The sequence below is a fragment of the Xenopus tropicalis genome, chromosome 5 (genome assembly GCF_000004195.4).
Source record: "Xenopus tropicalis strain Nigerian chromosome 5, UCB_Xtro_10.0, whole genome shotgun sequence".
Taxonomy (NCBI): domain Eukaryota; kingdom Metazoa; phylum Chordata; class Amphibia; order Anura; family Pipidae; genus Xenopus; species Xenopus tropicalis.
Window position 1 is genome coordinate 163,718,245 of NC_030681.2, and position 12,480 is coordinate 163,730,724.

The 12,480-nt window shown below is 52.8% G+C and overlaps 1 protein-coding gene across 2 annotated transcripts in view; it reads right to left on the minus strand.

Moving 5' to 3' along the window:
* The window catches only part of LOC100497305 (T-cell differentiation antigen CD6), a 57,282-nt gene continuing 44,802 nt past the window's right edge, over positions 1–12,480 (minus strand). For both annotated transcript variants that reach the window (XM_031901986.1, XM_031901985.1), the window contains 3 exons: positions 7,856–7,936; positions 6,034–6,111; positions 1–354 (listed from right to left, as the gene is read on the minus strand). In XM_031901986.1, coding sequence (XP_031757846.1) covers positions 350–354; positions 6,034–6,111; positions 7,856–7,936 — 164 coding nt within the window. In that variant the 3' untranslated portion in view covers positions 1–349. The remainder of the gene's footprint in view (positions 355–6,033; positions 6,112–7,855; positions 7,937–12,480) is intronic.

Below are 12,480 nucleotides of genomic sequence, written 5' to 3' on the forward strand. Positions count from 1 at the left end.
CAGTAATGAAATAGAAAATGAAAACAGACAAGAGGGATCAGATCAGGAAATGAGGTTGGAGCTGGGATTGGCAATATGGATCAGGTTGATGTGATGGAAATCCCCACAGTGAGAGATTGGGGAGGGAGGAGACTTACAGAAGGGCCAAACCAGGGGCAGAATTGGGAGAATCCCAGAACCCACCCCACCTAAAAAACAAATATTGTATTGAAATGAAATGTTTCAATGTGTTTGGAACGACCCCAAGATGCGGTTTCCCAATCCTCCATGTTCTTTAGTTTATCTCTGTGCATTACAGGAGAATGGACCCGAGTAGGTTCAACCCATCGGCCTGAGAATTCCCGGGGGTTTAACCTGCCGACCAGAAAGAGACATTAGTGGCACAAAGAGAACCTCATAAAGAGAAAAAATACAGAACGTTCAGTAACATTCAGCTTGTCCCACTAAAGTCTTCCCGGGACAGTGGCCTAACTGCCCCACCGGGGGCGCTGGAGCCCCCACTGTGTAACAATGCAGAACCCCCAAATGGGATGGAACCTGCTAATCTGTTACTTAACCACAGTCTCTAAATAATTGAATGAATAAATGTGTCTTAAATGTTTAGTTTACCCAAGGGAAATACAGTTTGGGGCTAGAACAGGCAGTTACATACAGTGTCAGTGGGTGGAAGAGTCAGTGTCAGTGGGTAGAAGAGTCAGTGTCAGTGGGTGGAAGAGTCAGTGTCAGTGGGTAGAAGAGTCAGTGTCAGTGGGTGGAAGAGTCAGTGTCAGTGGGTAGAAGAGTCAGTGTCAGTGGGTGGAAGAGTCAGTGTCAGTGGGTGGAAGAGTCAGTGTCAGTGGGTGGAAGAGTCAGTGTCAGTGGGTAGAAGAGTCAGTGTCAGTGGGTAGAAGAGTCAGTGTCAGTGGGTAGAAGAGTCAGTGTCAGTGGGTAGAAGAGTCAGTGTCAGTGGGTAGAAGAGTCAGTGTCAGTGGGTGGAAGAGTCAGTGTCAGTGGGTAGAAGAGTCAGTGTCAGTGGGTAGAAGAGTCAGTGTCAGTGGGTAGAAGAGTCAGTGTCAGTGGGTAGAAGAGTCAGTGTCAGTGGGTAGAAGAGTCAGTGTCAGTGGGTGGAGAGTCAGTGTCAGTGGGTAGAAGAGTCAGTGGGTGGAAGTGTCAGTGTCAGTGGGTAGAAGAGTCAGTGTCAGTGGGTAGAAGAGTCAGTGTCAGTGGGTAGAAGAGTCAGTGTCAGTGGGTAGAAGAGTCAGTGGGTGGAAGTGTCAGTGTCAGTGGGTAGAAGAGTCAGTGTCAGTGGGTGGAAGAGTCAATGTCAGTGGGTAGAAGAGTCAGTGTCAGTGGGTAGAAGAGTCAGTGTCAGTGGGTAGAAGAGTCAGTGTCAGTGGGTAGAAGAGTCAGTGTCAGTGGGTAGAAGAGTCAGTGTCAGTGGGTAGAAGAGTCAGTGTCAGTGGGTAGAAGAGTCAGTGGGTGGAAGTGTCAGTGTCAGTGGGTAGAAGAGTCAGTGTCAGTGGGTAGAAGAGTCAGTGTCAGTGGGTAGAAGAGTCAGTGTCAGTGGGTGGAAGAGTCATGTCAGTGGGTAGAAGAGTCAGTGTCAGTGGGTAGAAGAGTCAGTGTCAGTGGGTAGAAGAGTCAGTGTCAGTGGGTAGAAGAGTCAGTGTCAGTGGGTGGAAGAGTCAGTGTCAGTGGGTAGAAGAGTCAGTGTCAGTGGTAGAAGAGTCAGTGTCAGTGGGTGGAAGAGTCAGTGTCAGTGGGTGGAAGAGTCAGTGTCAGTGGGTAGAAGAGTCAGTGTCAGTGGGTAGAAGAGTCAGTGTCAGTGGGTAGAAGAGTCAGTGTCAGTGGGTGGAAGAGTCAGTGTCAGTGGGTAGAAGAGTCAGTGTCAGTGGGTAGAAGAGCAGTGTCAGTGGGTAGAAGAGTCAGTGTCAGTGGGTAGAAGAGTCAGTGTCAGTGGGTAGAGAGTCAGTGTCAGTGGGTAGAAGAGTCAGTGTCAGTGGGTAGAAGAGTCAGTGTCAGTGGGTATAAGAGTCAGTGTCAGTGGGGTGGAAGAGTCAGTGTCAGTGGGTAGAAGAGTCAGTGTCAGTGGGTAGAAGAGTCAGTGTCAGTGGGTGGAAGAGTCAGTGTCAGTGGGTAGAAGAGTCAGTGTCAGTGGGTGGAAGAGTCAGTGTCAGTGGGTGGAAGAGTCAGTGTCAGTGGGTAGAAGAGTCAGTGTCAGTGGGTAGAAGAGTCAGTGTCAGTGGGTGGAAGAGTCAGTGTCAGTGGGTAGAAGAGTCAGTGTCAGTGGGTAGAAGAGTCAGTGTCAGTGGGTGGAAGAGTCAGTGTCAGTGGGTAGAAGAGTCAGTGTCAGTGGGTAGAAGAGCAGTGTCAGTGGGTAGAAGAGTCAGTGTCAGTGGGTAGAAGAGTCAGTGTCAGTGGGTAGAAGAGTCAGTTGTCAGTGGGTAGAAGAGTCAGTGTCAGTGGGTAGAAGAGCAGTGTCAGTGGGTAGAAGAGTCAGTGTCAGTGGGTAGAAGAGTCAGTGTCAGTGGGTAGAAGAGTCAGTGTCAGTGGGTAGAAGAGTCAGTGTCAGTGGGTGGAAGAGTCAGTGTCAGTGGGTAGAAGAGTCAGTGTCAGTGGGTAGAAGAGTCAGTGTCAGTGGGTAGAAGAGCAGTGTCAGTGGGTAGAAAGAGTCAGTGTCAGTGGGTAGAAGAGTTCAGCAGTGGGTAGAAGAGTCAGTGTCAGTGGGTAGAAGAGTCAGTGTCAGTGGGTAGAAGAGCAGTGTCAGTGGGGTAGAAGAGTCAGTGTCAGTGGGTAGAAGAGTCAGTGTCAGTGGGTAGAAGAGTCAGTGTCAGTGGGTAGAAGAGTCAGTGTCAGTGGGGTAGAAGAGTCAGTGTCAGTGGTAGAAGAGCAGTGTCCAGTGGGTAGAAGAGTCAGTGTCAGTGGGTAGAAGAGTTCAGCAGTGGGTAGAAGAGTCAGTGTCAGTGGGTGGAAGAGTCAGTGCCAGTGGGTAGAGAGTTGATTTCAGTGGTAGAAGAGTCCAGTGTCAGTGGGATATAAGAGTCGATGTCAGTGGGTAGAAGAGTTCAGCAGTGGGTAGAAGAGTCAGTGTCAGTGGGTGGAAGAGTCAGTGTCAGTGGGTAGAAGAGTCGATTTCAGTGGGTGGAAGAGTCAGTGTCAGTGGGTGGAAGAGTCAGTGTCAGTGGGTAGAAGAGTCAGTGTCAGTGGGTAGAAGAGTTGATGTCAGTGGGTAGAAGAGTCAGTGTCAGTGGGTAGAAGAGTCAGTGTCAGTGGGTAGAAGAGTCAGTGTCAGTGGGTAGAAGAGTCAGTGTCAGTGGGTGGAAGAGTCAGTGTCAGTGGGTAGAAGAGTCGATTTCAGTGGGTAGAAGAGTTAGTGTCAGTGGGTGGAAGAGTCAGTGTCAGTGGGTATAAGAGTCAGTGTCAGTGGGTATAGAGTCAGTGTCAGTGGGTATAAGAGTTGATGTCAGTGGGTAGAAGAGTCAGTGTCAGTGGGTAGAAGAGTCAATGTCCAGTGGGGTAGAAGAGTCAATGTCAGTGGGTAGAAGAGTCAGTGTCAGTGGGTAGAAGAGTCAATGTCAGTGGGTAGAAGAGTCAATGTCAGTGGGTTGAAGAGTCAATGTCAGTGGGTAGAAGAGTCAATGTCAGTGGGTAGAAGAGTCAGTGTCAGTGGGTAGAAGAGTCAGTGTCAGTGGGTAGAAGAGTCAGTGTCAGTGGGTAGAAGAGTCAGTGTCAGTGGGTGGAAGAGTCAGTGTCAGTGGTTAGAAGAGTCAGTGTCAGTGGGTAGAAGAGTCAGTGTCAGTGGGTAGAAGAGTCAGTGTCAGTGGGTGGAAGAGTCAATGTCAGTGGGTAGAAGAGTCAGTGTCAGTGGGTAGAAGAGTCAGTGTCAGTGGTTAGAAGAGTCAGTGTCAGTGGGTAGAAGAGTCAGTGTCAGTGGGTAGAAGAGCAGTGTCAGTGGGTAGAAGAGTCAGTGTCAGTGGGTAGAAGAGTTCAGCAGTGGGTAGAAGAGTCAGTGTCAGTGGGTAGAAGAGGTCAGTGTCAGTGGGTAGAAGAGCAGTGTCAGTGGTAGAAGAGTCAGTGTCAGTGGGTAGAAGAGTCAGTGTCAGTGGGTAGAAGAGTCAGTGTCAGTGGGTAGAAGAGTCAGTGTCAGTGGGTAGAAGAGTCAGTGTCAGTGGGTAGAAGAGCAGTGTCAGTGGGTAGAAGAGTCAGTGTCAGTGGGTAGAAGAGTTCAGCAGTGGGTAGAAGAGTCAGTGTCAGTGGGTGGAAGAGTCAGTGCCAGTGGGTAGAAGAGTTGATTTCAGTGGGTAGAAGAGTCAGTGTCAGTGGGTATAAGAGTCGATGTCAGTGGGTAGAAGAGTTCAGCAGTGGGTAGAAGAGTCAGTGTCAGTGGGTGGAAGAGTCAGTGTCAGTGGGTAGAAGAGTCGATTTCAGTGGGTGGAAGAGTCAGTGGTGGAAGAGTCAGTGTCAGTGGGTAAGAGAGTCAGTGTCAGTGGGTAGAAGAGTCAGTGTCAGTGGGTAGAAGAGTTCAGTGTCAGTGGGTAGAAGAGTCATGTCAGTGGGTAGAAGAGTCAGTGTCAGTGGGTGGAAGAGTCAGTGTCAGTGGGTAGAAGAGTCGATTTCAGTGGGTAGAAGAGTCAGTGTCAGTGGGTGGAAGAGTCAGTGTCAGTGGGTATAAGAGTCAGTGTCAGTGGGTATAAGAGTCAGTGTCAGTGGGTAGAAGAGCAGTGTCAGTGGGTATAAGAGTTGATGTCAGTGGGTAGAAGAGTCAGTGTCAGTGGGTAGAAGAGTCAATGTCAGTGGGTAGAAGAGTCAATGTCAGTGGGTAGAAGAGTCAGTGTCAGTGGGTAGAAGAGTCAATGTCAGTGGGTAGAAGAGTCAATGTCAGTGGGTAGAAGAGTCAATGTCAGTGGGTAGAAGAGTCAATGTCAGTGGGTAGAAGAGCAGTGTCAGTGGGTATAAGAGTTGATGTCAGTGGGTAGAAGAGTCAGTGTCAGTGGGTAGAAGAGTCAATGTCAGTGGGTAGAAGAGTCAATGTCAGTGGGTAGAAGAGTCAGTGTCAGTGGGTAGAAGAGTCAATGTCAGTGGGTAGAAGAGTCAATGTCAGTGGGTAGAAGAGTCAATGTCAGTGGGTAGAAGAGTCAATGTCAGTGGGTAGAAGAGTCAATGTCAGTGGTAGAAGAGTCAGTGTCAGTGGGTAGAAGAGTCAATGTCAGTGGGTAGAAGAGTCAATGTCAGTGGGTAGAAGAGTCAGTGTCAGTGGGTAGAAGAGTCAATGTCAGTGGGTAGAAGTGTCAATGTCAGTGGGTAGAAGAGTCAGTGTCAGTGGGTAGAAGAGTCGATTTCAGTGGGTGGAAGAGTCAGTGTCAGTGGGTGGAAGAGTCAGTGTCAGTGGGTATAAGAGTCAGTGTCAGTGGGTAGAAGAGTTGATGTCAGTGGGTAGAAGAGTCAGTGTCAGTGGGTAGAAGAGTCAGTGTCAGTGGGTAGAAGAGTCAGTGTCAGTGGGTGGAAGAGTCAGTGTCAGTGGGTAGAAGAGTCGATTTCAGTGGGTGGAAGAGTCAGTGTCAGTGGGTGGAAGAGTCAGTGTCAGTGGGTATAAGAGTCAGTGTCAGTGGGTATAAGAGTCAGTGTCAGTGGGTATAAGAGTTGATGTCAGTGGGTAGAAGAGTCAGTGTCAGTGGGTAGAAGAGTCAATGTCAGTGGGTAGAAGAGTCAATGTCAGTGGGTAGAAGAGTCAGTGTCAGTGGGTAGAAGAGTCAATGTCAGTGGGTAGAAGAGTCAATGTCAGTGGGTAGAAGAGTCAATGTCAGTGGGTAGAAGAGTCAATGTCAGTGGGTAGAAGAGTCAATGTCAGTGGGTAGAAGAGTCAGTGTCAGTGGGTAGAAGAGTCAATGTCAGTGGGTAGAAGAGTCAATGTCAGTGGGTAGAAGAGTCAATGTCAGTGGGTAGAAGAGTCAATGTCAGTGGGTAGAAGAGTCAGTGTCAGTGGGTAGAAGAGTCAATGTCAGTGGGTAGAAGAGTCAATGTCAGTGGGTAGAAGAGTTCAGCATTGGCATTTACATGAAGCATTGGAGGAAACATCATCATAATCAGAGGACCCTGCATGGGACTGAGGAGGCCGCGACAGCTCCTGGTAACCTGGAAGACAGACAAGATTAATCGAGTGCCGCTCTAGAACCTTCCCCATGAGCAGCACCAGTACAACTGTTGGTTCTGTTAGGGTGGGGAAGTGATTCTATCACGTGATTCCCAAAATGACCTTTCCATATGGATACTGGTAGCCTTTGTTTGGCCATGGGGGCATTTTGGGGAGTTATAGGCCGTGGGCAGGGCGGATCAGGGGAGTGGATGGATTTAGCTGAGCATTTATTTCACTTGTGGATTTGTTCTACTTCCAGTAATTGGAAGGGCCCATACCCCTGGTGCCCGGCTGGCAGGAAGGGCCCCACCAACCAAGTAATATGGGCTACCCATGATTTATTATGGTGGCCCTGGATAAAGATTAAGAAACACCCATCAGGCTAGAGGCCTAAGAAGTAAATTGGACAATAGCCCCCAAGGGATCTGATGTCAAGGACCCACCAACCATTAATGAGCCCAAGAACCTTTTCTTTCTACTGGAAATGTAGCAATTTCTCTGGAATGTATGGGAGACTTTTCATATATCGCTATGTCTCACTGCAACCACCATAGGAGTGGCCACTTGCCCCCACACTCGAGCGCTACTCAGATGTCTCCAACCTGTTGGTACAGGGGACATAGAAAAGCTGGGCCTGATCCGAACCTGATCTTTATTTGTGTATTGGGCAGTGATTGGCTCTGTCAGTAGAATTCAGAGACTGGGGAATCATAAAGAGATCCAGTTCCAGGAGGTGTGTCCCAGAGGGAGTAATCCCCCACACCAGGGACCCCCAACCTTTTTTACTCATGAGCCACACTCAGATATAAAAAGTGTTTGTGAGCCACACAAGCATGAAAAAAGTTCTTTGGGGGTGCAAAATAAGGGCTGTGATTGGCTGTTGGGTAGCCCCATGTGACTGCTGGCCTGCAGGAGGCTCTGCTTGGAGTAAAACTGTGACTCTGGGCTTCTAGAACTCCAAGCCGGAAATGTAAAAATGGCTCCTACTGTGAGGCCACTGGGAACAACATCGACGAGGGTGTTGCCCAGAAGCCACTGGTTGGGGGTCACTGGTCTACACAATGATCCAGTGGGGGCCAAAATTGGTCCCTTTTGGGCATGGGATGGTGGCATGACACCTGTTATTTATTTATATAATGCTTGGGCCGTCCCTCCTAGGGTTTAAGTCTACAATGGAACAAGCACAATGGTAGGGTTAACCCCTGATACTGGTTTCCTGACTGCTCCGGCTGGAGTTGCTTCATTACAAGGAGAGTTGTTTCAGATCTTAGTGGGACTATTGATACAATTCCGGTTCTTCTCTTGCCCACTAATGGCTTCAGTGGGCACAGAGGGTGATAGAGCAACCCCAGCCAGGGGCAGCCTGGGAATGCAGGTCAGCAAGCAGCCAATGATGTACCTAAATACGTTCTGGCCCCATTGTGTTTAGTATAAAGTTCCGGGCAGAGCCAATGTAAGGGAAAGTGTTACCCGCAGGAGAATTCCCCATGGATAAGCCCCATTAGGGTTACATTTGCCCATGGCCATAAAAGACAAAACAGTGAAAGGTGAATATATAGATGAACTGTCACTGCCCACAATTATTGTAATATTCAGACATTATACTGGAGGGGGGGGTTACTGCACGTACAGAGGAATTTCATGTTCATCAACAGTAATTCATTTCATTAGTTGTCATCCCACAAAAATCTGTAGCCCCCAACTGTCCTCAGCTTATTAAATACCCAGGCCCCATTTGCTCACCTTGGTTCTGCCCTCGGTAGTTCTCATACCAGCTTTGTTCCTCAGACGATGTACTGGAAGAGCGATGGGTTTCATGGGATTCTGCAGGAAGAGCGCAATAACACCTTTTATTTCCCCTTTAATCCTACCTGTTCTTGAGCGTCTCTCCTACCTGTCCCCAAGCGTCTATCCTACCTGTCCCTGAGCGTCTCTCCTACCTGTCCCCAAGCATCTATCCTACCTGTCCCCGAGCGTCTCTCCTACCTGTTCTTGAGCGTCTCTCCTACCTGTCCTTGAGCGTCTCTCCTACCTGTCCCCGAGCGTCTATCCTACCTGTCCCTGAGCGTCTCTCCTACCTGTCCCCAAGCGTCTCTCCTACCTGTCCCTGAGCGTCTCTCCTACCTGTCCCCAAGCGTCTATCCTACCTGTCCCCAAGCGTCTATCCTACCTGTCCCCGAGCGTCTCTCCTACCTGTCCCTGAGCGTCTCTCCTACCTGTCCTTGAGCGTTTCTCCTACCTGTCCCCAAGCATCTATCCTACCTGTCCCTGAGCGTCTCTCCTACCTGTCCCCAAGCGTCTCTCCTACCTGTCCCCAAGCGTCTATCCTACCTGTCCCCGAGCGTCTCTCCTACCTGTCCCTGAGCGCCTCTCCTACCTGTCCCCGAGCGTCTATCCTACCTGTCCCTGAGCGTCTCTCCTACCTGTCCCCAAGCGTCTATCCTACCTGTCCCCAAGCGTCTATCCTACCTGTCCCCGAGCGCCTCTCCTACCTGTCCCCGAGCATCTATCCTACCTGTCCCTGAGCGTCTCTCCTACCTGTCCCCGAGCGTCTCTCCTACCTGTCCTTGAGCGTCTCTCCTACCTGTCCTTGAGCGTCTCTCCTACCTGTCCTTGAGCGTCTCTCCTACCTGTCCCCGAGCGTCTCTCCTACCTGTCTCCGAGCGTCTCTCCTACCTGTCCCCGAGCGTCTCCCCTACCTGTCCCTGAGCGTCTCTCCTACCTGTCCCTGAGCGTCTCTCCTACCTGTCCCTGAGCGTCTCTCCTACCTGTCCCCGAGCGTCTCTCCTACCTGTCCCCGTGCGTCTCTCCTACCTGTCCCCGAGCGTCTCTCCTACCTGTCCCCGAGCGTCTCTCCTACCTGTCCCCGAGCGTCTCTCCTACCTGTCCCCGAGCGTCTCTCCTACCTGTCCTTGAGCGTCTTTCCTACCTGTCCCCGAGCGTCTATCCTACCTGTCCCCGAGCGTCTCTCCTACCTGTCCCCGAGTGTCTCTCCTACCTGTCCCTGAGCGTCTCTCCTACCTGTCCCCGAGTGTCTCTCCTACCTGTCCTTGAGCGTCTCTCCTTCCTGTCCCCGAGCGTCTATCCTACCTGTCCCCGAGCGTCTCTCCTACCTGTCCACCCACCTATAGCACAGGGGCTGCTAGGAGGAGCGGGGTGCGCATGGAGCATCTAGCAGAGGAGGAGCGGGTGTGCATGGAGCATCTAGCAGAGGAGGAGCGGGGTGCGCATGGAGCATCAAGCAGAGGAGGAGCGGGGTGTGCATGGAGCATCTAGCAGAGGAGGAGCGGGTGTGCATGGAGCATCTAGCAGAGGAGGAGCGGGGTGCGCATGGAGCATCAAGCAGAGGAGGAGCGGGGTGTGCATGGAGCATCTAGCAGAGGAGGAGCGGGGTGTGCATGGAGCATCTAGCAGAGGAGGAGCGGGTGTGCATGGAGCATCTAGCAGAGGAGGAGCGGGTGTGCATGGAGCATCTAGCAGAGGAGGAGCAGGGTGTGCATGGAGCATCTAGCAGAGGAGGAGCGGGGTGTGCATGGAGCATCTAGCAGAGGAGGAGCGGGGTGTGCATGGAGCATCTAGCAGAGGAGGAGCAGGTGTGCATGGAGCATCTAGCAGAGGAGGAGCGGGGTGTGCATGGAGCATCTAGCAGAGGAGGAGCGGGTGTGCATGGAGCATCTAGCAGAGGAGGAGCGGGGTGCGCATGGAGCATCTAGCAGAGGAGGAGCGGGGTGTGCATGGAGCATCTAGCAGAGGAGGAGCAGGTGTGCATGGAGCATCTAGCAGAGGAGGAGCAGGGTGTGCATGGAGCATCTAGCAGAGGAGGAGCGGGGTGTGCATGGAGCATCTAGCAGAGGAGGAGCGGGTGTGTATGGAGCATCTAGCAGAGGAGGAGCGGGTGTGCATGGAGCATCTAGCAGAGGAGGAGCGGGTGTGCATGGAGCATCTAGCAGAGGAGGAGCGGGTGTGCATGGAGCATCTAGCAGAGGAGGAGCGGGTGTGCATGGAGCATCTAGCAGAGGAGGAGCGGGTGTGCATGGAGCATCTAGCAGAGGAGGAGCGGGTGTGCATGGAGCATCTAGCAGAGGAGGAGCGGGGTGTGCATGGAGCATCTAGCAGAGGAGGAGCGGGTGTGCATGGAGCATCTAGCAGAGGAGGAGCGGGGTGTGCATGGAGCATCTAGCAGAGGAGGAGCGGGTGTGCAAGGAGCATCTAGCAGAGGAGGAGCGGGGTGTGCATGGAGCATCTAGCAGAGGAGGAGCGGGGTGTGCATGGAGCATCTAGCAGAGGAGGAGCGGGGTGTGCATGGAGCATCTAGCAGAGGAGGAGCGGGGTGTGCATGGAGCATCTAGCAGAGGAGGAGCGGGGTGTGCATGGAGCATCTAGCAGAGGAGGAGCGGGTGTGCATGGAGCATCTAGCAGAGGAGGAGCGGGGTGTGCATGGAGCATCTAGCAGAGGAGGAGCGGGGTGTGCATGGAGCATCTAGCAGAGGAGGAGCGGGTGTGCATGGAGCATCTAGCAGAGGAGGAGCGGGGTGCGCATGGAGCATCTAGCAGAGGAGGAGCGGGGTGTGCATGGAGCATCTAGCAGAGGAGGAGCAGGTGTGCATGGAGCATCTAGCAGAGGAGGAGCGGGGTGTGCATGAAGCATCTAGCAGAGGAGGAGCGGGGTGTGCATGGAGCATCTAGGCAGAGGAGGAGCGGGTGTGTATGGAGCATCTAGCAGAGGAGGAGCGGGTGTGCATGGAGCATCTAGCAGAGGAGGAGCGGGTGTGCATGGAGCATCTAGCAGAGGAGGAGCGGGGTGTGCATGGAGCATCTAGCAGAGGAGGAGCGGGTGTGCATGGAGCATCTAGCAGAGGAGGAGCGGGTGTGCAAGGAGCATCTAGCAGAGGAGGAGCGGGGTGTGCATGGAGCATCTAGCAGAGGAGGAGCAGGGTGTGCATGGAGCATCTAGCAGAGGAGGAGCAGGGTGTGCATGGAGCATCTAGCAGAGGAGGAGCGGGGTGTGCATGGAGCATCTAGCAGAGGAGGAGCGGGTGTGTATGGAGCATCTAGCAGAGGAGGAGCGGGTGTGCATGGAGCATCTAGCAGAGGAGGAGTGGGTGTGTATGGAGCATCTAGCAGAGGAGGAGCAGGTGTGCATGGAGCATCTAGCAGAGGAGGAGCGGGTGTGCATGGAGCATCTAGCAGAGGAGGAGCGGGTGTGCATGGAGCATCTAGCAGAGGAGGAGCGGGTGTGCATGGAGCATCTAGCAGAGGAGGAGCGGGTGTGCATGGAGCATCTAGCAGAGGAGGAGCGGGTGTGCATGGAGCATCTAGCAGAGGAGGAGCGGGGTGTGCATGGAGCATCTAGCAGAGGAGGAGCGGGGTGTGCATGGAGCATCTAGCAGAGGAGGAGCAGGTGTGCATGGAGCATCTAGCAGAGGAGGAGCGGGGTGTGCATGGAGCATCTAGCAGAGGAGGAGCGGGTGTGCAAGGAGCATCTAGCAGAGGAGGAGCGGGGTGTGCATGGAGCATCTAGCAGAGGAGGAGCGGGTGTGCAAGGAGCATCTAGCAGAGGAGGAGCGGGTGTGCATGGAGCATCTAGCAGAGGAGGAGCGGGTGTGCATGGAGCATCTAGCAGAGGAGGAGCGGGGTGTGCATGGAGCATCTAGCAGAGGAGGAGCAGGTGTGCATGGAGCATCTAGCAGAGGAGGAGCGGGGTGTGCATGGAGCATCTAGCAGAGGAGGAGCGGGGTGTGCATGGAGCATCTAGCAGAGGAGGAGCGGGGTGTGCATGGAGCATCTAGCAGAGGAGGAGCGGGTGTGCATGGAGCATCTAGCAGAGGAGGAGCAGGTGTGCATGGAGCATCTAGCAGAGGAGGAGCGGGGTGTGCATGGAGCATCTAGCAGAGGAGGAGCGGGTGTGCAAGGAGCATCTAGCAGAGGAGGAGCGGGTGTGCATGGAGCATCTAGCAGAGGAGGAGCGGGTGTGCATGGAGCATCTAGCAGAGGAGGAGCGGGTGTGCAAGGAGCATCTAGCAGAGGAGGAGCGGGTGTGCAAGGAGCATCTAGCAGAGGAGGAGCGGGTGTGCAAGGAGCATCTAGCAGAGGAGGAGCGGGTGTGCATGGAGCATCTAGCAGAGGAGGAACGGGTGTGGATGGAGCATCTAGCAGAGGAGGAGCGGGTGTGCATGGAGCATCTAGCAGAGGACATGGCACCCTATCTCAGAAGACACAGCAGGAAGTATGTATTTTGAGAAAAACATTAAAAATAATGGCCTTTATGCGGGATGAAGTTAATACTGAAGGGGGCTAAAATGTTTCATTTTTTTTTATTGATACTTTAATGTAGGCCTACAGGAAGCCTTAGAGAAGGTGTTGGGGAG